This window comes from Rattus rattus, chromosome 7 (genome assembly GCF_011064425.1).
Source record: "Rattus rattus isolate New Zealand chromosome 7, Rrattus_CSIRO_v1, whole genome shotgun sequence".
Lineage (NCBI taxonomy): Eukaryota > Metazoa > Chordata > Mammalia > Rodentia > Muridae > Rattus > Rattus rattus.
In genome coordinates, this window is record NC_046160.1 from 130,247,023 (window position 1) to 130,271,843 (window position 24,821).

Here is a 24,821-nt window from a genome sequence, read left to right on the forward strand (position 1 = left end):
GACACGGCAGCTAGGAGAGTCACCACAAGAGTAGATGGAGACAGTCAAGATCCCCCTCCTCTGTCAGGAGGGCATCCTCCCCTGAAGAATCCCACCCTGGTGACCATAGCCACGCCTTCATCCCCAACCTTCACACCAGCAAAGCAAACCACAAACTTGAAAAGCGATTTTTATTGACTTTGGAGGGACAGTTTCTTATTATAATAGTAAAAATGCTGAAGTTGACTGTTGTAAAAAACGACATGGTGCAGCAATGGCCAGTGTCCGGCCAGGAGGGGACAGGCCAGGGTGACAGCGGAAGAAGTAAAGCATCTAAAAGGACAAGTGCTAAGAGAAGAGCTCACGTGAGGCAGACACTCCCAGGGCACCCACCAAGAGCCGCCACACAGGAGTGGGAGGGCAGGGGCTCTTCTGTCACCAAGATTAAAATCCCCTGAAGGCCTTTGAACAGCATGATACAGAGCAACACACTGAATTCTTGTTCCTCTGTCAACCTAAATTGAGCCCTGGGCATCCCATCCAGCCCTAGGGCTGAAGCAGCTCTGTGTCCTCTCCCACCCAGAGGGAGAGTGCCAGCTAGCATACCACAGTTAGGTGCTTCTGGTGCCTTCTCGATGGACGTTGGCCCCGGACCCTAGAGACAGGTGGTGGCCAGGGTGGCCAGGCCAATGGGGCAGTGACAGGACCTACCCAGACCCATGAGCCCACCTTGCACATGGTCACATCAGTCCTTAATAGTTTTCTACAGGAATCTAATTGTTCTGGGCGCTGAAGCCACATGTCTGGCCTCAAATCGGATGAAATAAATTAAGAAAAACCCCAGGATAGTTTTCCTCCTGACCTGGCTGGGAGGTAGGCTGCTGCCCACAGTAGAAACATCCTCCCCTGGTCCTGGAGGCTGGCGAGGTTCCTCCCCAGCACATCCGAGAAACAAAACCATCAGGTACAGATGATCCATGCGGGGCTTCTGGACTCGGCAATGCAGAGGGGTGCAGGGCTGCCAGCCACCGCCCCAGGCCTCAGGCTGTGCCACTGGCTGAGTAGGAGAACTGGGGAAAGTGCGGCCTCCGTTCGCTGTCCACACACTCCATGCTGTCATCTGTGGGCCACAAGAGGGCTCAGACCCAGTCTCTAGAAACAGCCCTCCCACTGCCCACCTGACCTGACAGCGTGGAGGATATGATACAAGGAGGCCCTGCGAGTGGGCAGTGACTCTGGCCCTCAGAACACTCCCTCCCCGCCTGGTTGCTACCACCCTCCAAAAGGGTTTGTTACTGTTTTTTAATCAGTGTGAGGTTGAGGCTAGAGAGATGGCTTAGTGGTTAACGCTCTGGTAGAGGACCCAGGTTCAGTTCCAGTCCCTACATAGCAGCTCAGTTCAAAAAAGAAAAGGCTTCAGGGTTGGGGATTTAGCTCAGTGGTAGAGCACTTGCCTAGGAAGCGCAAGGCCCTGGGTTCGGTCCCCAGCTCCGAAAAAAAAAAAAGAAAAAGGAGAAGAAAAAAAAAAAGAAAGAAAAGGCTTCATACTGAGGCACCTTAGAGCAGGGTGGCCTCACCTTGATCAGGCGGCGTGATGGTGATCATCTGAGCTGTGAACTCCTCATCGAAATACCTGGTGTCGGTCTCAGAGGTGACCTGGGGCTTGAAAGGTGGGCTCAGCTGAGGAGTGACAGAAGGAGTGGTTACTACTGTGTTCCAGCTTCTCCTCTCCAGGCATCCCTGACCTCCTGAGGGGTGGGGTTAGCACTAAGGCACAGCTCTAGGTGGAACTGGGTAAGGCATGAAGGCAGGGGGGAGCGAGCCCAGAGACGCCCAAAGTGACAGGGTAGCAACTGCCCATGTCCAGGCTGGAACAGTCCTTTTTCTCTACTTGTTTTCCTTGAGGTTTTGTTTTTCAAAACCGGGGTTTCGTGTGTTATCTCTGTAGACCAGGATGGCCTCCAACTCACTCTCCTGTCTCTGCCTCCCAAGTGCTGATTAAAGGTGCATGGTGGCACCACCACTGCCTGGCTCAAGTTTTCTAAATGTGGAAGGACAAGTAGACTTCAGGTAAGCTCTCCTGCCTCACTGACGGCCCAGGACGAAGACATAAACTGCAAAGTGATGTGTGCACTAGAGGCTAACACCTAGACAAACATCCTTTTGGGTCCCACAGGCGAGGACCCTCAAATGCCATCCCCCCAAATCTGGGGCGAGGGCAATGCTGACTCATGGGATCTCTAGTTGGGTATGGGCCGGGAAGGAGTGCCATCCACACCCCCAATGCTGCTGGTCCCATGTTACCGAGCAGTATTCAAGGCAGGGGCAGGTTGGGTACACTGAAAGCAGGCTTGGTGACAAGGCACCCATCAAGGTTTAACACTGAGGTCACCTGCCAGTCCCTCATTAGCCTGGATCAAGGGTACTCAGGAGCTTAAGAGAGCCACACCTAGGGATGGAGTACAGTGGCTCTGCTCTCTGCAGTAGCCTTCACTGTGCTAGAAGGGCAGGCTGTCCCAGAGCTCTCCGTAGAGCTGGAGACACCTAGACAATACCCTCCACCCTCAGCTTGCTTTCAACATGGGGCACCTGAGGAGACCTCCAGGCAAAGGGCAGGAGCAAGGGCACAGGTGTAGGCAGCCTGTGCACAATCAAGGGCCTGGAGAGGCCAGGTGACTGAGCGAGGTGTGCACAGCCCTGTGGCTCTGTGGGGCCATGTGGCTACCCAAGGCTGTGAGCCCAGCATGGGTGCCTGAGCCAGTGAAAACCAAACAGTGAGAGTGTATGTGTGCACACACCCATAAGATCCAGAGTTAGACACAATGGCCAGAGTGAGTGTTTGTATGTGTGTGCATACACACGTGTGATCCAGAGATGGGCAGAGTGTTTGTGTGTGCACACACATGTGATCCAGAGATGGGCAGAGTGTTTGTGTGTGTGCACACACGTGTGATCCAGAGATGGCAGAGTGGCCAGTAACTGTTTGTACGTGCACACACACACAACACACACACACACACACACACACACACACACACACACACACACACACACACACGAGATCCAGAGCTGGGCACGGTGGCCGGATGCACACCTTCTTCTCATACACATCCTGCCACACGATGTTGGCAAAGAAGCGGTGCTGCATGATCTCCTTGGCGTCCTCGGAGCCCCCACCGAGCCTGTGGGTAGGAGACAGTCGGTCAGGGCTCAGACACTGCATGAAGGTGACATGTGACTGAGACTGGTGGGTGCCGTGGGCAGCAGGACTGTCCAGAGGCTGAGCCTGAAGCCCTGTGGCCCGTACCTCTGTGTAGGGTCCTTCTTGAGCAGCCCCGAGAGCAGGGACTTGGCCTCCGGCCCGAGCGTGCGTGGGAAGCGGATCTCCTCCATGAGGATGAGCTCGAACAGCTTCTCATGGTCCTGGTTGTAGAAGGGCAGGCGGCCGCACATCATCTCGTACATGACCACGCCCAGCCCCCACCAGTCCACTGCACGGCCATAGTCGTTGTCCTCCAGCACCTAGATGGGGGACTCCGTCAACATGTGTCCGGGGCATGGGAGGGCGTGGGGGACACACAAGAAGTAGCAGAGCACCTCAGGGGCCAGGTACTCGGGTGTCCCGCAGAACGTCTTCATGGTGGCGCCGTCCTTGATACCCTCCTTGCACAGCCCGAAGTCCGTTATCTTGATGTGCCCGTCCTTGTCCAGCATGAGGTTCTCCAGCTGTGTGGGAAGCCTCGGTTAGTGTGGACAGACCCCCAGTCCCACCTCCCCTAGTGCATGAACACACCTTGAGGTCCCGGTACACCACGTTCTTCTCGGAGTGCAAGTAGTCCAGGGCGGACACAATCTCGGCACCATAGAAGCGGGCCCGGTCCTCCGAAAACACGCGCTCACGAGACAGGTGGAAGAAGAGCTGTGGGGTGGAGAGCTGATGAGGGCCTGCGTGAGGGCCCCACCGTGACCCATGAGGCAGAGGGAAGGTTAGGGACTAGCCCCCAAAGAGAACAAGAGCCCGGGAGACTGTGACTCAGCAGTAGTAAGACATCCCCAAACAAGCAACTACAGGCTCACATGGCCAGGCCTGGCAGCACCGTGACCTGTACTACAGAGAGGCGCCCAAGGCTCTCAGAGGGACAAGCTCACCCACGAAATGCCCAGGTCTGAAGCCACCTACAGCCCTACCTCGCCCCCATTGGCGTACTCCATGACAAAGCAGAGGCGGTCGTGGGTCTGGAATGAGTACTTGAGGGCCTGAAATGGAAGCAGGGCAAGCCTAGGTAAGCACTGAGGAAGTAGCACACTGGCACTGCCCCCAGCCACCCCAAGATGCACCAGGGCACATTTTAGTGTCTTGAGATAGCTAAGGCTGGCCTGGACCTCAGGCGGCCCTGCCTAAAGGCAATAAGCCCAAACCGCTGGCCCTGGAACTCACCAGCTGCTATCACTGAGCTGCACTCACAAGAAACCTGAGGGGTCTGCCTAGAAGACGGGTCTGAGGACTGAGGGCACGGAGAGTGGGGCAACTCAAGGCCTCAGCAGAGTGAGAAGACCAGACTCACGCCTCCCTCCTGTACCCCACTCGGTTGTGGGGTGGGTGGGCTTCCAGCCCACTCCAGCATCCCAGCCCCACCACCCCTATCAGTCCACGAAGCCTGTCTGTGTGGGTGCAGAGGCAGGCTGTGGGAGTGGCGCACTCGTCCCTATCCCACAGGGGTCAGACTGATGGCCACTACTTACCGTAAGGAAGGGATGCCTAGAGTTCTGCAGGACACGGTTCTCAGTAAGCGTGTGGGCAACCTCATCCTGGAATGCAGAAGCCATGAGCACCTGTCCCCCACGCATCCCGTTCCTTCACCCTCCCTCCAACCCTGCACTCCCTGCACCTTGGCAACGATGACCTCCTTCTTGAGGATCTTCATGGCATAGTAGCGACCTGTGGCCTTCTCCTTCACCAGGATCACCTTCCCAAAGGTGCCCTTGCCCAGTAGCTTCAGGTACTCAAACTCGTTCATGGTCTGTGGGTAGCAGACAGAGCCCGGTTAGGGAGAGCCCTTGCTCACCACAACTAGCGTATGGTAATAAACACCTACACCACCACCTTCGGCTCGACAGTGTCCAGAGTGAACAAGGCTCCTCCCAGTTAGCCAACAGTAAGAGAGCTAGACACAAGCCACGCCCGCTCACATCTGCTGGCCTGTGGGTCAGTGAGAGCACGGGGCCTTGGGAGTCGGTGGACACCTTCACTTTGCTTTCCTTAAGTACTGGGCTCTCGTGCATGCTAGACAAGTACTCTGCCAACTCAGTCAGGTCAAGAGGAGCCAGGGGTCCCAGACCCACACAGGAAGCCAGGCAGGAACACCGGGACCTGCCAGGGCCCTCCACAACCCTGGTAACCCAGCAGAAGCAGAGGCCAGACTCACCACACGGTGCTTGGGCTTGGCCAGGGACACCTCCATCTCTTCAGCCCCTGAGTTGTCACTGGGTGAACCTGACCGGAAGTCCATCGTCTCCTCCTCCTGCCGCTTGAGTCCATCAGCCACAGTCTGAATGGCGGTGGTCCACTCTTCCCTGCAGGGGTCAAGTGAGGCCTTAGGCACCAACGGAGCTGTTGCCTGGCCGCCTGGTCCTGACGCTGCAGGTAACCACCCAGAACCTGGTCTCCACACTCAAAATAATCAGAAACCTCAAGGTTCCTGGGACACGTCATGCCCCACTCACCCCACGAGTCCTCCAGCCTAGTCCTCCAGAGTGGACTCAGCAGAGGCTTCCGGCTCTCAGGCAAGCATGGCCCTGAGCAGGGGGCATAGCCCACTGCTCCTGACAGCCTCTCTGCACCCTGCCCACTCACCGCTCCTCAGGCGTTTCCACATGGAAGGTGCGCTCAATGACCGTGGTCCACTGCAGGCAGCGGATGATGAAGGTGTTGGGCCTCGGCCGCTCTGTCTTCATCAGCTGACATTCTAAAGAAGAAGTCAGGGAAGCATCTATCTGCATCCATCTGATCCTCCGTGAAACTCTCCTTACAGTCCTTACCAGACAGACCATATCCCCCAGACCTCAATCCTGCCCCAGGAAGGTGCCTCCCATCCTCACTTTAAAAAATGTATTTGCAGGGTTGGGGATTTAGCTCAGTGTTAGGGCGCTTGCCTAGGAAGCTCAAGGCCCTGGGTTCAGTCCCCAGCTCCAAAAAAAAGAAAAAGGAAAAAAAAATGTATTTGCCCAGTGTGGAGAACACCTTTAATCCCAGCATGAGTGGGTCTCTGTGACTTTGAGGCCAGCCTGGTCTATAGAGCAAGTTCTAGGACAGGGCTGTACAGAGAAACCCTGTCTTGAAAAGCAAGCAAGCAAGCAAACAAACACATGTTTATTTCAGGGGCTAAAGAGATGGTTCATTGATTAAAAGCACCAACTGCTCGTCCAGAAGACCAGAGTTCAATCCCTAGCACCCACGTGGCAACTCACAACCATCTGTAACTCCAGTTCCAGGGATCTGATGCCCTCCTCCTGTCCCCAAGACAATCATATACACACATACATAAAATAAACAAACACCCTTCTTTACACACAAAATAATAAAATAGAAAACATTTTAAAGTTTTCAAGTTTTTTGTTTCTTTGTTTGATATGAGGTCTTTGCTGTGCAGTGCTGGAAAACTCCATGTAGACCAGAAATCTCAAATTATGGCAATCCTCTTGCTTCTGCCTCCCAAATGCGAATTCACAGGTGTTAGCCACCGGCCCTGGCTTTTTCATTCTCTTCCTATGTAACCTTGACTGGCCTGGAACTCACTATGCAGTCTAAGCTGGTCTTGAACTTGAGGTAACCATGCCTCAGGTCCCGAGTGCCAGGATTACAGCATGAGCCACCACACTCAGCCCCAATTCCTCTCAAAGAGCAGAGATCCAAGACCTGCCACAGCTGAGGTGTTCTGCTCTCAAGTGTGAGGCTCTGGAAGGAGCTGGTCAGGTTAGGTCAGTTAGCCCTACACCATAACTCCTTCTAAAGTTCCTCTTTCCTTCAACTGCTGACCCCTGCTCATGTGGGGGCCTCAGGGATGGAGGAGCAGAGACAGCCCACCCACCCCTTCTGGTACAGAAGTATCTTGCTGTTTCCTCATCAACATATAGAGTCTCTGGAAACATTACACAGATATGCAGCACCCAAACCTCACACTGGGAGCACACACAGGGACACGGATACCCAGAGCATGCACACCTGGTGGACACACCTAGAGCACATACACCTTTAAGGGTGGATCACGGGCGGCCCAGGCCCTGCGGGTGTGTGTGCAGCAAGAGGGCTTCCTGGCAAGGCTCTGTAAGGCAGGAGGGACTGAGGGGCCTCCCACATTCCATCGTCTGGGTCCTGGCAATGTGAGGGGCCTCCGGGCTCCAATGAATGAGCAAGGGGCAGTCTGCCAAGCAAGGGGCCAAGAGGGGCTTGAGGCCCAGCCTTGGGAAAGGCCTGTGTCAACATGGGGTGGGGGGAGGGGTGGAAAATCACCCTGAGCCTTGTCTCCAGCACATCTGAGACAGCCTGTCAGGCAAGCAGATGAGAACTAGCACCAAGTGAGGGTCTTAACCCCTGCCTCCAGAACCCACCTCGGAGGAAAAGCTTGGACACAGCCCCGCCCTGCTTTGTTCCCAGCTAGGCGTAAACCGCCTGCCTCCTGAGGCCCAAGGCCTTTTGGAAGGCCAAGCCCTGCCCACTGCCCAGCAGCCCCTCGGCCAGTACATATACCTATGTGTCTGCTCCAGAGAGGCCCCTTTCCTTCCTCCTGCATGAGTAAGTTGGGGTTCCTTTCCTACCTAGCTCTTGAGGCAGTAACCTGTGTTAAGCCCCGAGACTCTGGGGACAGACCTGGGGACTGGCCAAGTGACTGGAGGTGGGAGCCCCTATGATCTGAGGCAAGTCAAACAGGGCTACCTGCAGGGCAGGAGCACACCAAGAAGGCTGAGAGGACAGATGCAGACCAAGCTGTGCTAGGCACATGCGCTGCACTCCAGACTGCAGCCCATGGAGGAGCCCAGAGTCTGCAGTCAGTAACTGCTATGGCTCCTGCTTAAAACTGTCAAACTCACCCTTGTCCAGCTCCAGGCAGAACTGGGCTGGGACAATGTGGCACGGAGAACAAGGACTCAGCACCTCAGCCCCAAGCTCTCAGGTAGTTTCAGTGTCCTGGAGCAGGGCTGACTCCCACTGGAACTGCAGCTAAGGGAACCACAAGACCCACAGGGCAAAGGGCATTTGATGGCCTTCCCAGGGAGAATTACAAAGACACCACTGGGATGTCATTCACTCCTAGAATTGGGAGCCTCTCCTCCTGCTGTGTACCCAAGAGTTCCCAAGGAATGCCCTTGAGTGGCTGTTTAACCCACAGGGACACTGGTCAACCCACCCTCTAGATCAGGTCCAGTCATTACATGCCGGACCCCTGGCCCTGCCAGAGCTGGTCACTCACCAGTCCTAGGGGAGGTGACTCAGGGCCAGCACTGCCCAGCATCTTAGGACCAAGAGGAGGCTCTCCTTAGGTTCTCAGTGGCGGTTTCAGCCTCCCTGCTGGCCTGCTTAGCCACCCCATCCAGCCCACATGGCTAAGACACTTACGTGCCACTGAGAAGTTGTTGAGTGGGGACTCGCGCTGCTCCACATCCTGAGGCCGCTCCTTGTAGCCAATAAAGGTGCCATCATTCTTGAGGAGGAAGTAGCGTGGCCGCCAGGTTTTAATATATTCCCCTGCAGGGCGTGAGAGACATGAGGAGCTGCGTGTGAACTACTGTGAGGACCCAGGCACACTGTACTGTGTGAGGTGGGGAAGGGACCTGGGACACTTCCACCTTCCCAGAAGGCACTGGGCACAGCTAGGAGCATCACCCAGGGCTCTGCCTGTACAGCAGACCCAGGAGGTGCCGCACCTGGAACGGGGTGCTACGCCCAGCTGAGCCCTGCCCTGTCACCCAGGTACACGGGAACATTGTTCCCTCCAGTTTTGCAACATCAGCCACACGCAGGCGCCACACGCAGGAGTCAGAGCAGATGTCCTCTGTGGTCTCCCAGCGACTGTCATTTTTCATACTGACATCCGGAAAAAATGTTTAATTTACATTTTGCCGAGCAAGGAGTCTGAACAACAGGGAACTAACTAATTAGACAACTTCTTCATCTGAGGGGACACTAGGCTGAGGAGAGGAGGGGCAGCCCACAGGGCTGGGGTCCCTGAGCTCTGTCTAGGATAAAGTCTGCCTGCTCCACTGGGCCCTGAACAAGGGCACCAGCAGGGGTAGTCGTGAGCGACTGCTTGTCCAGGCCACCTACCACTAGGTGCTCTTGGGCACCATGGTCTCGGGCACAAGGCAGTCCCCAGTCACACTTCACAGCCCGAGAGCCTGACCACCTTTCCGTCTCTACCCTCTCATGGTATGAACCAAATCTACGTGTTCCCTGAGAATGCTTTCCCAGAGTCTATCAGCTCGCACCCCTCCAGGCTCTCAGGACCTGCATGGCTCTGGGCATATGGCAGGACTCTACCCATGACCCACCTCCCACCATCGCCCCTTCCGATGCCTTTCCAAACAGCAGCCTTGCTCTGCGTGACCCTATACACCCTGTACCAAGGGGGATGAGGGAGAGAGATTAAGTGATGGAGGGAGGGAGGCTACGGGTGAGCCCAGGGAAGAAGTGAATGGAACCACGACCAGGCCAAGACTCCCACTCCAGGGGCGAGCAGCTACAAGAGCTAGAGACCTCATCTCTTGTCATCATGCAGACCTCCTAGGCCTGTCGGCACTGATGCAGACCCCAGCCCTACGATGCACAGAGGCTACAAAGCAAGAAAGTCCTCCTGACTCTTGGCAAGTGACCAAATGCGGCTGGGGCTCCTCCAGGGCATAGGGCTTGTGCAAGTTCATTCTGATTCTCTTCTAGGGCCTGCAGTCCATATGCAACCTCCAGGGCACCTGTAAACCCAGCCCTGCTTCTCTAGCTCCCAGGAGCCCAGCTCTCCTGCGCAGCCACTTCCCACAGCCATTGGGGGCCTCAGAGTAATGGCCAAAGCCAACTCTCTCTCATTAGGAGGGTCTGAGACCTCATAACAAGGACACAGAGAACGGGGTCCCTACCCAGCTCTGCAAAGTCCCACGAACCTCTTGGGTCACCAGCCCTTCTTCTGGCCAGGTGGCCCACACCTGCAGGTATTCACATGCCCGGCAGCCCCACGACAGCCCCTCCCTTGGCGCAAGGCCTAGAGGGTGCCATGAGTAATACGGCAGAGCACTGGGGGGTATACAGCCCACCCCCCATCCCGTTCCTTCCCGGGCCACCCGCCGTGTGTGCCCACCCGCCAGCACCAGTCTGGAGCTGTCGGCCCCTGATGGAGTACCTCCCATCTCACCAGCTGCCGCTCCCCGGGACACTAACTGAATACGAGGGCTGATGAGCAATGCACCCGCGCCCCAGAAATCCATCTCGATTTGCCAACTGCTGCCCATCCCACTGTGCCCAATGCAGGCCCCAGCTCTGGCCCCACATGTAGACCACCACCCTGACCCTGAATCTCCTATGGGCTCTTAGCCTATAAGACCAGCCCCCAGGCCTGGCAGATTCCAGAATGTAGACCTGGAGATACAGACAGGGTGGGACTCACCAGGCAGAGGACAGGGTAAGTGCCCAGCCCCACAAATAACACACAGGAGGCCTAGGTGCCCTTTCTCTCCTGACCACACAGCACACAAAGGCCACATGGCCAAGGAGAGATGTAAAGTGAAGTGACCTCACGAGGTCCTTCCCTTCCACAGGAAAGGGGGCCACAGCTCTGACACACACAGATCTCTTTCTTTCTCTCCTGCCTCAAGGTCTAGCCAGTTGGTCACTGGGGGTACCGGCTGAGCCAGCTGCAGCCTGAGTTCCGGCCTGCATGTTAATGAGTTCAGTCCAGACAGCCCCCAAACCTGGCCCCACTGCAGAAATGGGCCAATAGGATAGACAGATGTGAGAGGTGGCTGCCCTGATCCTCCATGGCTCCAGGGTATCTAGGAATACTCCTGCCTGCCCTGGGGGTCTCCTTCTCGAATACAAACATTGGCAGGCCTCCCTCCTCTGTTTTCACAGGCCAGCACGGCAAGCCTGAGCCATGCTGGCCTCTGTGGAAGTGCTAGGCTCTGGCCCAGCCAGGCTCTTCTTGGCTCCCTTAACCCATGTGGATGCTGGATGCCCTGAACTCAGGCGAGTCCAGCAGGGGAAGCACAGCAGCAGCCAGGGCCCTCACCTGCAGCTGCCTCACCAGGCCCGTGTAACAAACACACGGCAAGATGACAAACGGCCCGGGGCTGCCCCCACAATGTGGTCCCCGTAGCTCTGGAGGGCAGAAGCCTGACAACAGCGTCTCAGTGAGAAATAAAAACCAGCGGAACAGCAGACACCCAGGGCTAAGTCCAGCCTCACATCACAGCAAACCCAGCCATACACATCTGCAAGCCCATCCAGGTCTGTGCGGAGATGACAGCCCACATCGGCTCCTCCGAGGTCCCTCTCCACCTTCTAGCAACAAGCCCAGCATCTAGGACGAGGCAAGGACTCCCCAACAACTTCGGGGACCCCTCAGGACCACCTCCACCTACCCTTGCCAGACCAAGGTCTAGGCCTTCTAGCATCTGTGTGGGTCGGCCTCCAAGTCCCTGCACCAGGGCCTCCTGAAGCTACATCATCACACTAGGAAAGGGGAAGGCTGGGCGGCCTTTAATCCCAGCACTCAAGAGGCTGAGGCACTAGTGTCCTCTCATACCAGCCAGGCCCCTGAGCCCTGATCACGGTGAACATTCTCCAAGTCCCTGGTTCTTGGGGAAACTGCTGGATAAACACTTTGCCGCAGTGGCAGGCGGCAGCTGGCAAGACGCCAGGCGGCACCGAGCTGTTTCTCCACAGCAAAGTGAGCCCCAGCAGGCCTGGGGAGCAGGCGCCAGCTGACAGCAGCGACCAAACGTCCCCTACCACCAACACATCCATTGCACCGACAGCTGCCGGGCGCCCATTTACTTTCCCCAGCACATTGAGCAAGCGGTTTACTGATGGCAGCCCCTTGGGGCCATTAGCCCAGCGCTTGCTGCCTTCTGGGCAGTGGTGGTCAGCAGGTGGCAAGGTCATCTCCAAGACCCAGCCTCCCAGACCCCTATGTAGATCCTTAGTTTCACATCTCTTGACCCCCAGTGGACTCAGTGACCAAGAGCTGGGCAGAGGCAGGGAGTGGAGGGTGTGCTGCACGTGAGCAGGTGAGAGCCCAGGTCTGCTGTTACAGGGTATAGCCCTGGTGCAGCCTTTCTGAGAGGGCTGCTCGTGTGGGTCTCACAGCGTGGGCCTCACAGGGTGGGTCTCACAGTGTGGGCTTGCAGAACACTGGTGCTCCTTTGGGCCTGGGTGAGCTTTTTGCCACAGCCCACAAACATAAAATCTCACCTAGCAAGGAGTAGGGTTCTCTGTACCCACCAGCCCTCTGGAGAAACTGAGGCTTAGATAAAGGGACACTGGCAGTCACAGATGCAGGAAAGAACCAGAGCTGAGGGACTGCTAGGACACGACCTGCACAGGCAGGCCTCAGCTGAGAAGGGCCAAGATACAGCAACCACCGGACTGCAATGCATCACAAGGTCCCCACTGCGGGTAGCACACCTCTCCACTGCCACCTCCAGCCCAGCTCCCTGAGCCGCAGGGAATACTGGTCCAGACTTTAGTCTACCCGCCCACGTCTTACAGATGCCTACGTCCTCCACAGCACTCCCCACCTCCCTTCCCTGTACCAGAAAGGAAGGCAGGGCCTACAGCCCCACCCTGCTGTACACACAGGGCATCCCCAAGCCTCCCGTGCCACTCAGATCATCCCATTCGGCCTAGCCCCCCAGTTTATGTGCAAGCCACAGGGCCACTGTCCTATGTCTGGCTTTTAGGCTCCCTATACCAGCCCAACCCCTCTGGGCCAATCTACCCCCTACTCCCCACAAGGTGGCTCACAGACCCCACAATGCTCCTGTGCTGAGTCCCAAAAGCTGTACCTTCCCCTTACCCATCCTCCCCTCTACCTCACTGCAACGCAGCCCAAGATGCCCAGATAGATCCTGTAAGATGGCTTAGAGGGTGAAGGCACTTGTCCTCAGGCCTGATGACCCAAGTTCGATCCCTGGGAACCACATGGTAGAAAAGAACCGACTTACAAGTTGTCCTCAGATACACACGCTGGCTGTAGCACATGAAAGTTCCCCCTTCCTGCCTCCTGCACACACACACACACACACACACTACATAACTACGTTTAAAACCGAGGCCCAGATAGAGCAGACAGGATGTGCTGGGGAGCAGAGCCAGCCCCAGCCTTGCCTTCACCTTACAGACACCAGAGCCTATGTGGGCCAGCCAGACCCTGACCAAGGACAGGGATGCCTTGTCTAGAACAATGTCTTGGGGGCCACCAACTCCTCAGTCCTATGCCCCAACCAACCAACAATATCGGGAGGACAGGCCTAGTGGCACTATTTGTATTCCCAGCACTCGAAAGGGCTGGTCAGGGAACTCACTTGAGTTTAAGACAGTCTAGGCTACAAAGACAGACCCTACCTCAAAAGCACAAATAAACGAAAGGGGGAGGGGGTGAGGGCACAGGATGTTCAGAGCCAAAGACTCTGAGGCACCTCAGAATGAGGCACGCAGTTACCGCAGACAGGCCACTGGCACTAAGGAGCTCCTGGCTGCTCCTCTGCCCACCAGCCTGGGCTGGAGTCTAGGTCTTGGCTGGGCAGACTCTTCTGGGGAAGTACTGGGTGTGGGTAGATCACCAGCCATAGTGGGGTGGCTGGGACAACCACAGCTACTGTTACAGGGAGGGCCTAAGGGTTGGTGCTGGCTCTGGGCCTGGCTCGGGTGTGACTGGGCAGAGAGGATTGCCAGAGAAGGACAGAACAGTTCTCCCCACTACCCATGGCACTTCTAGGAACCAGCCTGATGCAAGCTACTCCTAGCAGTCACAGCAGGTCCCAGTTCCGGCCATCCACCCAGCACCCCACCCCCCTCCAGGTCTCAGCAGCTCTCTGCACCGTGCACTTGGCCACTCTGCAGAGCTGGCAGGGCCAAGAGGCTGCCCCAGAACCAGCAGCTCAGTGGAGTCCCATGTCCACACACTTTTCCTCACCTCCTTGTGACCTCCATGCGGCTCAGGCCCACTGGGACCACTCTGTCCAGAGGATGGTCATCAGGAAGCACAGGGGAGTGCTGCCCACTCTGGAGTCACCAGGCTGGGCCAGCACTGACCCTCACAGCCCAGTGGGAGCCGCCCAGCTTCCTCTTTGTTGTTTTGTTTTCAAGGAGAACTCAACACGGCTCACAAAAACAGGAAACTCAGTCGCACCAGCCAAGACTCAGCCACAGCCACACGCTGCAGTGCGCTGGCCCTTCCATGGCTGGGCCCAGGGCATTCAGTTGCCACCTCTGTCCAGTTCTCCAGGAGTGCCACATGCTTACCTCTCTTTTCAGGCTCAGCACACACACACACACACACACACACACACACACACACACACACACACACACACACACACACACACACACACACACACAGAGCACCACTCCTGTCCTGAGATGTTGACCTGTCCGCTAGGCTCAGGACCCTTGACCCTCCCCAGAGAGATCATGAGCTCAGCATTCATGGATCCACACTCAAAGCCAGAGAGCCCCAAACTGCTTCCACCTGCCAGGTGCTGACCCAGTGAGAACCGCTAGGCTCCTCCTACCCTGCTGGGCCCCTTGTCTGCTGAGTAAACCCACAGGCGGCCCTGCAATTGGTATATGCTACCTACTCCCAGTGCAAGCCCTTCTTTCACCTTCAGTGCCTCTGCTCCTGACCCACTGGCACCTGCTAGGAGTTGGGAGACACAGACAATGGCTAACCTGGCCAAGAGGATGAAGAGAAGACTCCCTGGCTACAGTCGCTGCCAGGGCAGCTCTCACACATACGGCCCAGCAAGCATCAGGGATTTGAGGGAAGAACCCAAAAGAGTAACACTGATAGGGCTGTGGCCTCAGCACCCAGCTCATTTGCAATCTACTGGCTGAAATCAGAGGTCACGGACAAGTTCAGCCACACCTGCGACTTAACCCCAGGCTGGCTGTTAAGACATGGTCCATCAACCCCAACCTCTACATCTGGGGATCTATGACCAGCACTGAGCCATGACCTGTCCACTCCCCTGGGTGAGTCTACTGCCCTCATTGTCCACCCCTCTGCTCATCAGACCAGCCACCTCTCATCTCTAGGAGCTCAAGCCCTGGCTCCCATAGGTCTATGCGGTTGGATGCATAGGGAGGCGAACGCCCAGCCACAGATCGATGCACAACTAGAATGTCTGCTCTCGCACTGGGCACTTGGCTGGCCCAGAGCACAAATAGCACTCCTGGGAAGTGGCTTGGAACACTTCCTGAGGAGTGGGCACCTAACTGCCAAGGAGCAGGAGAACCTACACCTGGGGTCTCTGTAGCCATGGAGTGAGGAGGAAGAGGAACATCCTCTCTTCCTTGCCCAAATAGCCCTGAAGGCATGGTCAGCCCACGGCGAGCTTGGGATACAGCCAAGAACCAATGTGCTGCAAGCCTCTGGCTGGACATGGGAGACCTAGCAAAGACGGGTTCCGGTCCCAGTCAGCAGTGCTATAACCTACAAAAGCAACAAAGAGGGAGGCACACGAGGGGTGTCCAGGTGTCTGAGGGACCATGGGACACTGAGGGACAATTGCAACAGCCTTCCCTCCCTGCCTACCCCAGCCAGTAAGTCAGAGTAATCTCAGGTTAGAAGGCTAACATGGCAACCCAAGACAGGAAGAGGGCTAGAAGCCCAAACTAATGATGCACCCATGAGTTGGAGCCCGCATCATACAGGGCTGGGGGTGTTTGACAGCCTTTCTCAGCAAGCAGCAGGTCAAGCTTGGGTCTTGGTTGGGCCAGAGCTGGGCAGAATAGGAGGACCCAGCCCAGAACACAGCACATAGATACCACTGCCCACAGCGGATCCCTGACCACCTAGGCTGGAGCCGGAGGAGGATGAGGGACCATGAGAATGGCAGCCTTCTGGCCTGAGGCTGGGAAGACCCCACCCCAGAGACAGGCAGGCATTGTGTCCAGCTGGTCATCCCACAGATCACACACACTCTCACAACTTTACCCGCCACCATTTCCAAGGCATAAATGAGGAAATCAAGGCCTAAGGAACTCAAGGACCTTCTCCTGGAGAGGGACAATGACGGAGCTGCCAAACTAGGTTCAAACACAGCCTCTGCATGCCCACAGGGGCTAATGTCCTGGACTACCTGGCCCCTTCATAAAACTCAGCCATAAGGAGCAGGACACCCCCTAGGCCTCAGAAGGGTTCCTATACCGGGGAGACGTCCTGGTGACTTGGGGCTCAGCAATCTCCAGGTTGCCCTAACTCTGACAGCCACACAATACACATTTGTATAAGCTGTGAGGCCCGGGGTGGGGGAGAAGAGGGAGCCAAATAGGATGAGCCCCATTTCCAATGGCGACAGAGAGGTGAGGCAGACAGTAGAGCCTGACCCAGGGATCTGAGTTCAGGAGGCGGAACTCCTAGTGGGCCAGGGCAGGAGGCACTGGACAGCAGATAAGGCGGCAGGTGGGGGCAGGATATAATGGAGCCACACAGAGAGCCTAAGTCACAGCCTCCTGGCTGAGCCCACCGCAGAATCTTCCCTGCAGCTGCGGGGATGGGGGACTTCTTGGCATACTTGACCACATCTTTTCCACCCCTGCCTGAGCCCTCCCTGGTCCCAACCATCTCCCCCGCCTCCCTTAGCTCCTGCGGCCCCAGCCCTGCTCTGCCCCATGTCCTAACACCGACTTTTGTTCCCACCTCCCATCTTCTGTGTCTGGGTCCTCCTCCTGCCACCCTAAAGTACAATTCCCTCTACAGAGAGCCAGGAAGAAGAGTGGGAGGAGAGGCTGGAACTGACAAGGATCACCCTAGGCCTTCCGGAGGGAACAGGTCTACAGGAAGAGGAAGTCAGAAGGGGGTGAGATGCCTGCCCTGGGGCAAGAGCAAGTGACTGGGCCTGGGGAACTGGCTGGAGGAAGAATGGTGGGCAAGCTGGAAGGTGAGGGGGCCCCGGGCTTGCCGGTCTCAGTCGGTTTTTCACTTCTAATGCCAGCATGCCCCTGTGGGCCTTAGCTGATGAGGAGCCCCCTGACTTCAGGAATCCAGGCCTGAGGTGGGCAAAGAGCCAAGCCGAGCAGCCCTGCCCTGCCTGCCCTCAGGAGCCCTTGGGCTGTGCCCAGGCCACCAGCCTGCCAGCCCTGAAACAGCAGCCACGTCCTTGCTGCCTTCCAGGAAAGCCAGGAGTGAGGAGGCTGCAGCAGCTGGCCCCACCCCCAAGCCGCTCACAGCAAGCCCTGCACAGGGCCTCAGCCTCTGGCCAAGAGGCCCCAGGAGGAGGCCATGACCTCCATACTATGGGAAAAGCTGGGCCTGCACACTCCTGAAGCAGGCCTAGAGCCCCACGATAGGGAGGCGCCCCTCCTGTCCGGCAGGCCTAGACACAGCAAACACTCTTTGACAGGGCTACAACACTGCCTGCTGGGCCAGTACACACCCTCCACCCCACCCCCACCCCCTGGGTCCACATTTAAAAGCTGGGCAGACCCAGGCCCAGCTCCGCTCCTCCTGCAGAGCACAGACTGACCTCGTTTGTGCAGCCAGCCCTCCTTCACGATGGCTACGTCGTTCATGGTATCCGTGGCCCCCACACACCGGGGTAACCCAGGGATGCTCAGAGTCTCTTCTCAGCAGGCTGAGCCCAGCCGGCCTGGCCGCAGCGTCTAGAAGAAGCCAAGAAAGCATGTGAGGCGGGGTCCCGCTTGGGGTCCACTTTCGTGAACCCCAGAGGATCCACAATTACCCATGTCCTCTCATGTGATCTACCTGATTCTCTGGTTCTCTGGTTCCCAAGTTCCCTCCTCACCCTTATTCTCTGCCAGCCTGCCTGACCTCTCTCTCTGAAGGTTGCCATATAAGTAATACCTTCCTGCAGTAGAGGCTACACCCAGATCCAGGTACTCTGGGGCGCAAGGCTGTGGCCAACCCCCACCTCCCTGGCCTCTGTTGGAACACTCATTTCCAGAAGGCTTTTCTGTTAGGCAGCTTGCTCAGTTTGCTACCCCAGCAAACAGGCTGCCTCCTCCAGGCAGCCCTGACTGCCTCTGCTCTTCTGCCTCGCACTAGTGAGAGGTGTTTATCACCCATTCTCGCCACCCCCTACAGTCTAGGAGGCCTAATGCAGGTCACAGGGTTCCTGCGGCTCAAGTTAGGAACATAGGAATGCAAACACTGGGAGGCACAGGTAAGAGTGGGGAATGGATAAATCAGAGCCCAAAGTCCTTCAGGACAATACTAAATAAAAATACTCCTCAGGCAGAACCCCTGCCTCTGAAGCTGTCTCGTTCACTTGGCCAGTATATACTAGGCATCTATGGGTCTGTGGAGCCTTCCTTCACTCTATGCTTGGGACAAAGAGACTTTTAGACAGCTTGCTGGTAAGGAGCACTCAGAGTGAGGTGGTTACGGCCCACAATTACAGTATTCAGGAGCCCACAAACAGGGCAGGTAACATACAAGACGAAGGGTCCTGCAGTGGCCAACCAGCTAGCCTGTGCAAAGCAAAGTTTGCCAGCTTGTCTTGCAAAGACCCTCCCCCCCAAGCCCCCATTGCTTCTCTGCTGGAAGTTTGCCTGGGTATCCGTTGGACATTTTGGGAATGTGCATTGGGAAACCCCTTGACCAGCAAGCCTGTGCAGTCCCTCCACCTGGAGTTCATGTAGACAGGCCCAGGAAAAGACTGGAAGACCACTGTGGAACAGATTCCCAACTAGTGTCTATTACAGCCGACTGACGACCCCCTGTGTCTCCTCTCCCTAGCCCAGAAGGCACAATCTGGCACCCAGAGTCACTGCCACTTTGCTTTGTCTGAAGCTAAATGTGGAACAAAAGGAAGGCCCGCTGCTATGTGTCAAATGCCAAATGCCAGAGTAGGAAAGACCACACCTGGCCCAAGAAGGAAAGAGCCCTTCCCTCAGCAAGCAGGTGGCAACTGAAAGCCAGAATGAAAAAGATAAGAAGAAATCCCAGCTCAGTGGCTGTCAGGGTGGGTGTGGCCTGGAGGCAGAGGGTTGTACTGCAAGATCTCTCTGTGGATGTCCCCTACCCCCACCCAGCCCCAAGGTCTTCTGATGACAGTCAGCTGTCCAGAGCCATGTAAAAATAAATTCATACACACGGAGTGAGGAAACACAGTAATGTTAACGCCAATGCCCACATCCAGCAGCCCTGAGCATGGGACACTCTTCCCACCATGCCTGTGGAGGACCTTCCTAAGAGCAAATGGTTGCTATTGTTAAGTCTTAAGAGTCAGCCCCTCTGGGACACTGGCCCGTGAGCCACACGCCCAGCTGGGGCCCCACCAAGGCGACTCGCCCTTCACTTTAGTGATGGCTCTAAGCAGTCAAGGCTGGCCACCTGGAGCAAGACCAGGGGCCTGGGGGAGGAGGAGTTTGGCCACATAGCAGAGGCCCAAGGTTCCACCACCGCCCAACTTAGAAACCAGTCCTCTTTAGACAAATCCATCAGCTCGGCCAGTATCCCGGATCCGGGAGGCCGAGCCCACGCCGTCCTCCAGGCCCCGGCACCTCCAGAAACCACCTAGTCCAGGAAGCAGCTTCCGGGCCCAGGAGGGCTAGCAGTCCTTTGTGGGCTAGCCTGGGCACCGTGCCACCGCGCACAACTTTCTGTCCGTGGGAAATGAGTTCTCCTTCCCAGGGCCCTCCCACCGCACGCAGGCCGCGGGGCGAGCCTTTCTCCTACCCTCGCTGGCCGAGTGCCCGGGCAGCCCCAGGCCCCAGGGCGCACCGGCCCCCACTGCGCACACTAACAGCGCCCCTCTCCCGAGACCTGGCCCCGCGGAGCGGCCACCCAAGGTCACGCAGCGGCCGCCCGCACCCTCGCCGGCGTGGGCCTCCAGAGCGACCAGCCGGGCCCCGCGCGCTCCCCGCCCAGGCCTCCGCTCGGCCACTTCCTGCTCTCGCTCCGAGGCGCGGCGCGGCCGGGAACAAAGCGGGGTGGCCGCGGCCCGGAACAGGGCGCGGCGCGGGCACTCACCGGGCCGCCGCGTGCGGGCGACGGGGCCCTGCCGGGCCGCGGCCTCGGCGCCTGCCGCCCGCATCCCGCGGGCGGGCGCTGGGCGGGGCCGGCTGAAGGCAGCGGCGGCCGGGCGCGCGCGCTGCTGGCCGGGTCTGGGCCGCCGCGGTGCCGGCCGCAGGGCGCTGCTCGGTCCGCTCCGCCTGTCCGGGACTCGCGTGCGCTGCCGCGCTGGGCCGGCCGCCCGCCGCCTCGGTGCTGCCGCCGCCGCCGCCGGCCCGCCTTCTCCCGCCCCGCGCCCGCGCCGCCCGCCCACATCCGCCTCCGCCGCCCCCTGGCGCCCCCTGGCGCGGCCCGCGGCCAGGGCGAGGCACCCCGTGAGCGCGAGCGCGGCCCCTGCAGGCGCCGCCCTCGGGTGGCCCCGAGCCAGGGCCACGCGGGTAACGGAGCCCCGCCGCAGATCCACAACTCCAGCTCCGGCCTGAGTTTCCCGGTTTGTGGGACCTGGCACTTCCCGGCCTAGCTCCCCAGACCCTTGGAGGGAGGCTGGCGTGGGGAGTGAATCAGTTTAGTTTGAGTCTCAAGAGGCCCAACTGTCCCCATCTTGGGAGCCGGGAGAGACCGGTCACTGATGTCCTAAAGGCCGCCCTACACAAAAAGGAAGGGTACTGGGGGCTCATCCAACTCAGTATTGCCTGCCACAGCAACTGATAAGGACTCTCCGGGTGACAGGAGGGGGGCACACCTGGACACCCAGAGGGGGGCAGATTCTAGGGTAGGGACTCAATCAGCCAAGACCTTGCTGTGGACTCAGATGGGTGAGGCTTGGGGGGCGGTTCCTTATGGTGTCCCGGCATTGAAGAGTCAAGGTGGTTCCTGCCTCTTATCCATCCTCAGTCCTCCCCCTTCGGCCTGCCCCAGCAGTTCCTGCGCAGGGCCCCTCCCTCATCCCAGAGGCCCGAATTGATAGTAACCCTTTTGTGAATTTACCTTCATGTGTTCGGTATTTTTTAACCGGGGGCCATGTTTTGTTTTTCATACAAGGGTCAGAGTTCACCGGGAGTGTAAACAAGAGGGTAGATTTAGTAGTCCAGGATGGAGTCGTCGTCGCTAAAATCGAAGTTCCTTCTCTGGCTCCCGGGGCTGACGTAGGGAGCATGGCCCGCTCCGGGAGAAGAATCCACTCTCCTCTCGGCAACGGGCACATACGCATCAGACGGGGATGGGGAGTTGGGGCTCTGTTCTGCACCCTTTCTGCTGCACAGCGGCCCCAACTCAGAGCGCCTCCAGGGCGCTAAGTCAGAGACCCAGTAGTAGCAGTTCTGTTCTGCTCCAGCTGTATCCCTCACCCTGAGGGTTGCCCTCAGAGGCTGAGAGTCACACAAATATCCATCACTCACCCAGCAAACCTTCACCCCAGGCCCCCAATTCCTCCTCTCCTACCTCCCCCATCCCGTTGCTACAGACGTCTGGGCAGTGAGAGCCAGCAGGGCGCCCTCTTGTGGAACACATAGCAATTCCTGGCTGTTCTCTAGTGACCCATCTCACTTGGGCGCTCTTGCTGGAAGCCAGTGTTAGAGACAGCTCCTACCTGTGGTGAACTTTGTTTCTTTGCGGTACCCAGTCCCGCCTCCCTTCTTTGTGACTCTTATCTTCTCCTGTGTCCGGAGGTGGGGGGATAGGAGATTCCTTCGTCTGGTCCACACTTTAGCAGCACCCCTTTTGGGCCTCCTAGACAGAACCACAAAGTGAGAAGCAAGCCCTAGGGCCCTGCTGTACTGAGTGAGACTTGCTCTGCAGCCAGATGTCTCCAACAAAAACTGTGGTCCCTGTCCCTCTTCCCCAGGCACAGAGGTCTTCTTCACTCTCATCTCTTGCAGCTGCTGGCAGCTTGGTATGACTCAAGTGCCTGAGCCCTATTCTGAGCTAAGAGGTCTGGGCGTCAGCTGCATAGTGGGACCTCCAGACAGCTCCCAGGTTAGATGGCACCCAGCTGGACTGTGGCTTTGTGATAGCCTCTGTCATCTGCGTGCCACAGCACTGTGGCCAGTACAGAGGGAACTTGGAGTGGCAGGTAGCAGGGTTCTCAGCACAGATGGTGGACCAGCCTGAGGAGTGTGTAGTGACACTGCAGGTGTGGCTGGTCCTGCAGGCAGCAGTTTCACTGTCTCCGTACCTCACAGCTTCTCTGCCCTAGGAGCTATGTGGGGTAGGCGAAGGGCTAGGGTTTAGAGTCATTGCTCGAGGCCCAACACGGAGGAAGAGGGAAAGGGAACTGGTTGGTATCAGCGTTCAACATCCAGCCATCGTTTTCTCAAGAGGCATTCCGTGGCAGGCTCAGGCTCAACCGGTGCACACAGCAGCCATGGCCCTGATAAAGGAACAGGAATGCAGCTTGCCGGACAACCTTTGAGTCCCTACCCAGGTCCAAGCAGGAGTAGAGAATGGGTTGTAGGTCAAGAGGGATCAGGAGAAAACTCGCTAAAGAGGTGACCTTTAAGCAAAGGCAGGAATGGAGAGGAGACGGTGATGGGGACTTTTGGAAGAACATTCCAGGATTACAGTGTTATCACCTTATAGTATGCCCCAAAGTTAATCTTCGTAGGTCCCTAGATGTGCTCTGATTCCCAGGTTGCTAGTCCCCACTAGCTAAGGTATTAGGAGGGGGATAGCACAGTGGTTCTCATCCCGTGGGTCCACCACCCTTTGGGGAACCAAATGGCCCTTTCACAGGTGTCGCTAAAACCATCGGGAAAGCAGATGTTCACATTATGATTCTTAAAAGTAGCAAAATTGAATCTATGAAGTAGCAACAAAAATATTTTTATAGTTAGGAGTCACAACACGAGGAACTGTATTAAAGGGATGAAGCTTTAGGAAGGTTGAGAACCACTGGTACTGGGGCTCAGAATCATGCTAACTCTGGGAAGGGCTGAGGCAGACTCCAATCCTGGCAGGCTCAGAGAGGGACAGTTGGATCTGGGCTTACTCTGAACATATGACGTGGGCCATTGGATAGTCAGAGGGAATGGGTCCTCCCCAGGCAGGGCTCTGATGTTGGGGACAGCCAAACTCTACCCCTCAGCTGTGCAGTGCCTGGATAAAATATACGGTGGCTCTAGGTAGGCCCCTTGCTGCAGTTGCCAGATGTAGGAAATACTTCATATATATAGTCAATGCGTTTCAGATACACAAGTTTTTTCCAGGACGGGCTGTAAGCTCAACCTGGTCTAGAACCTGAAACACTCCTGCTTCAGCCTGCTGTGTAGTATAACACTGCTTCTCTTCCCTGTAGAATCTCGGTCCTCCTGGAACTCTGGAAGTCCCTTAGGCTTCCAATCTGACTTTGAACGGGTCCCCTGGAGCTGTCCCCAACAGCCAGAAAGCCCCCTTTCACAACTGGACACTCTGGTCTGAGTGTCTAATGAGCAAGCCAGCCCCCTCCACCCAGAATGCCCTTGGCTAGTCTACCCAAACATCTGGCCTTTGCCCATTTTCCTGTAATCCCTGTACAAGACTTCCTACGTACCCTCTAGCGTTCTGCGTGGTGCCCACCCAACATTCTCAGTCGCTGGACTTCCAACAAATGCAAGGTGAAAATCTGGAATGAGCCCAGCCCACATAGGAACCCTGGCCCTGTAATTTAGTGCTATGTGGCCCCTCCCTCACCCTAGGACTGTAAACGTCTAACTGACAGGCTTATGAAGCTCATCTGAGCGATGGATGTCTCAAGCAACTTCAAACCCCCTCAGTCAAGAATATCCCTCCACCTGCACCCGTGGGAGAAAAGACCTCCCAGCCATTGGTATAGCCCATGCCCAGGAGCGGGGGGACTGGGGCTCAAGGCCTCTAAACCCAGAGCTCTATTGTCATTTCCTTTCCCCAGAAGAAGCAGGTGTCTCCCCAATACCTTGCTGGCCCTGATTCCCCTGAAACACTTTAGCCAGAGTGCTGGCCCTGACCTCTCTCCGTATCACTCCTCAAACACATCCTGTAACCTGTCTGCCTAACTCGAGGGGTCTCCTGCCACTTCTCTGTGATTGTGTCTTTATCCCATCCCACCACATCTGCCCTATCCAATGCCCTCTGTCACAGATCTTAGTGTGCTTGGCTGCCAGCCCAGGGTCTGCAGAGGGCGGTAAACCTCTGTCAGAGACCCCGGTACATGGCCTGTCCCAGCTGTGTTAACCTGAATTCAAGAGAATGCTTCCTAAGAAGTGAATTTCTTTTTGACATTTGCGGTCTCCCGGTGGCACCCTGACCCATCTGAAGGGCTGTCTTCCAACTGGTCCGAGGCCATTGTCCCGGCCACACCGTCAGTGACTGCCGGTGCATTGGTCCAGGGAGGAGCGACTGCCCCTTTGTCCACTGGGGCAGTCGGGACCCCATGGAGGGCACAGAGGCCCAGGAGACAAGTATCGCGAGAGGGTCCAGCACCCCCTCCCGCCAGAGTGCGGCGGGCTAGCTTCTAGCGGGGCTGACCGGGTGGGGCGGACAGAGAAGGGGTAGCGAGGTGACCTCAGCGGTTCCGCCGCTCCGGGAAGTCGCCTGGCCCGCCCCCTCCAGCTCCAGCCGGGAGTTTCGCTCTTCGGGGCGGGGCAAGCAGCAGGCGTTGCCCCGCCGGCCAAGTTAGTGTGCGCCCCGCCCGGCGCCGTCCGGGTCCCC

At 57.3% G+C, this 24,821-nt stretch overlaps 1 protein-coding gene across 1 annotated transcript; it reads right to left on the bottom strand.

Moving 5' to 3' along the window:
- Window positions 1-152: 152 nt before the first annotated feature.
- Akt1 (AKT serine/threonine kinase 1) lies at window positions 153-20,440 on the bottom strand. Its single transcript, XM_032908539.1, has 14 exons — window positions 20,178-20,440; window positions 17,710-17,845; window positions 8,594-8,722; window positions 5,834-5,945; window positions 5,406-5,553; window positions 4,869-5,000; window positions 4,723-4,788; window positions 4,168-4,236; window positions 3,773-3,898; window positions 3,577-3,705; window positions 3,287-3,501; window positions 3,074-3,161; window positions 1,557-1,659; window positions 153-1,099 (listed from the first exon to the last, which is right to left on the bottom strand). Exons 2-14 carry the CDS (start codon window positions 17,753-17,755, stop codon window positions 1,020-1,022), a joined length of 1,443 nt encoding a protein of 480 aa, XP_032764430.1. The 5' UTR covers window positions 17,756-17,845; window positions 20,178-20,440; the 3' UTR covers window positions 153-1,019.
- Between the last annotated feature and the right edge of the window lie 4,381 nt (window positions 20,441-24,821).

Bases quoted from the DNA above. Each gene is read 5' to 3' on its own strand.
- Akt1 (XM_032908539.1), bottom strand. From the start codon at position 17,755: ATGAACGACGTAGCCATCGTGAAGGAGGGCTGGCTGCACAAACGAG. The intron at 4,237-4,722 runs GTAAGTAGTGGC...CTTCCATTTCAG, and splicing joins CTAGGCATCCCTTCCTTACG to GCCCTCAAGTACTCATTCCA. The intron at 3,162-3,286 runs GTACGGGCCACA...TCCTACCCACAG, and splicing joins AAGAAGGACCCTACACAGAG to GCTCGGTGGGGGCTCCGAGG.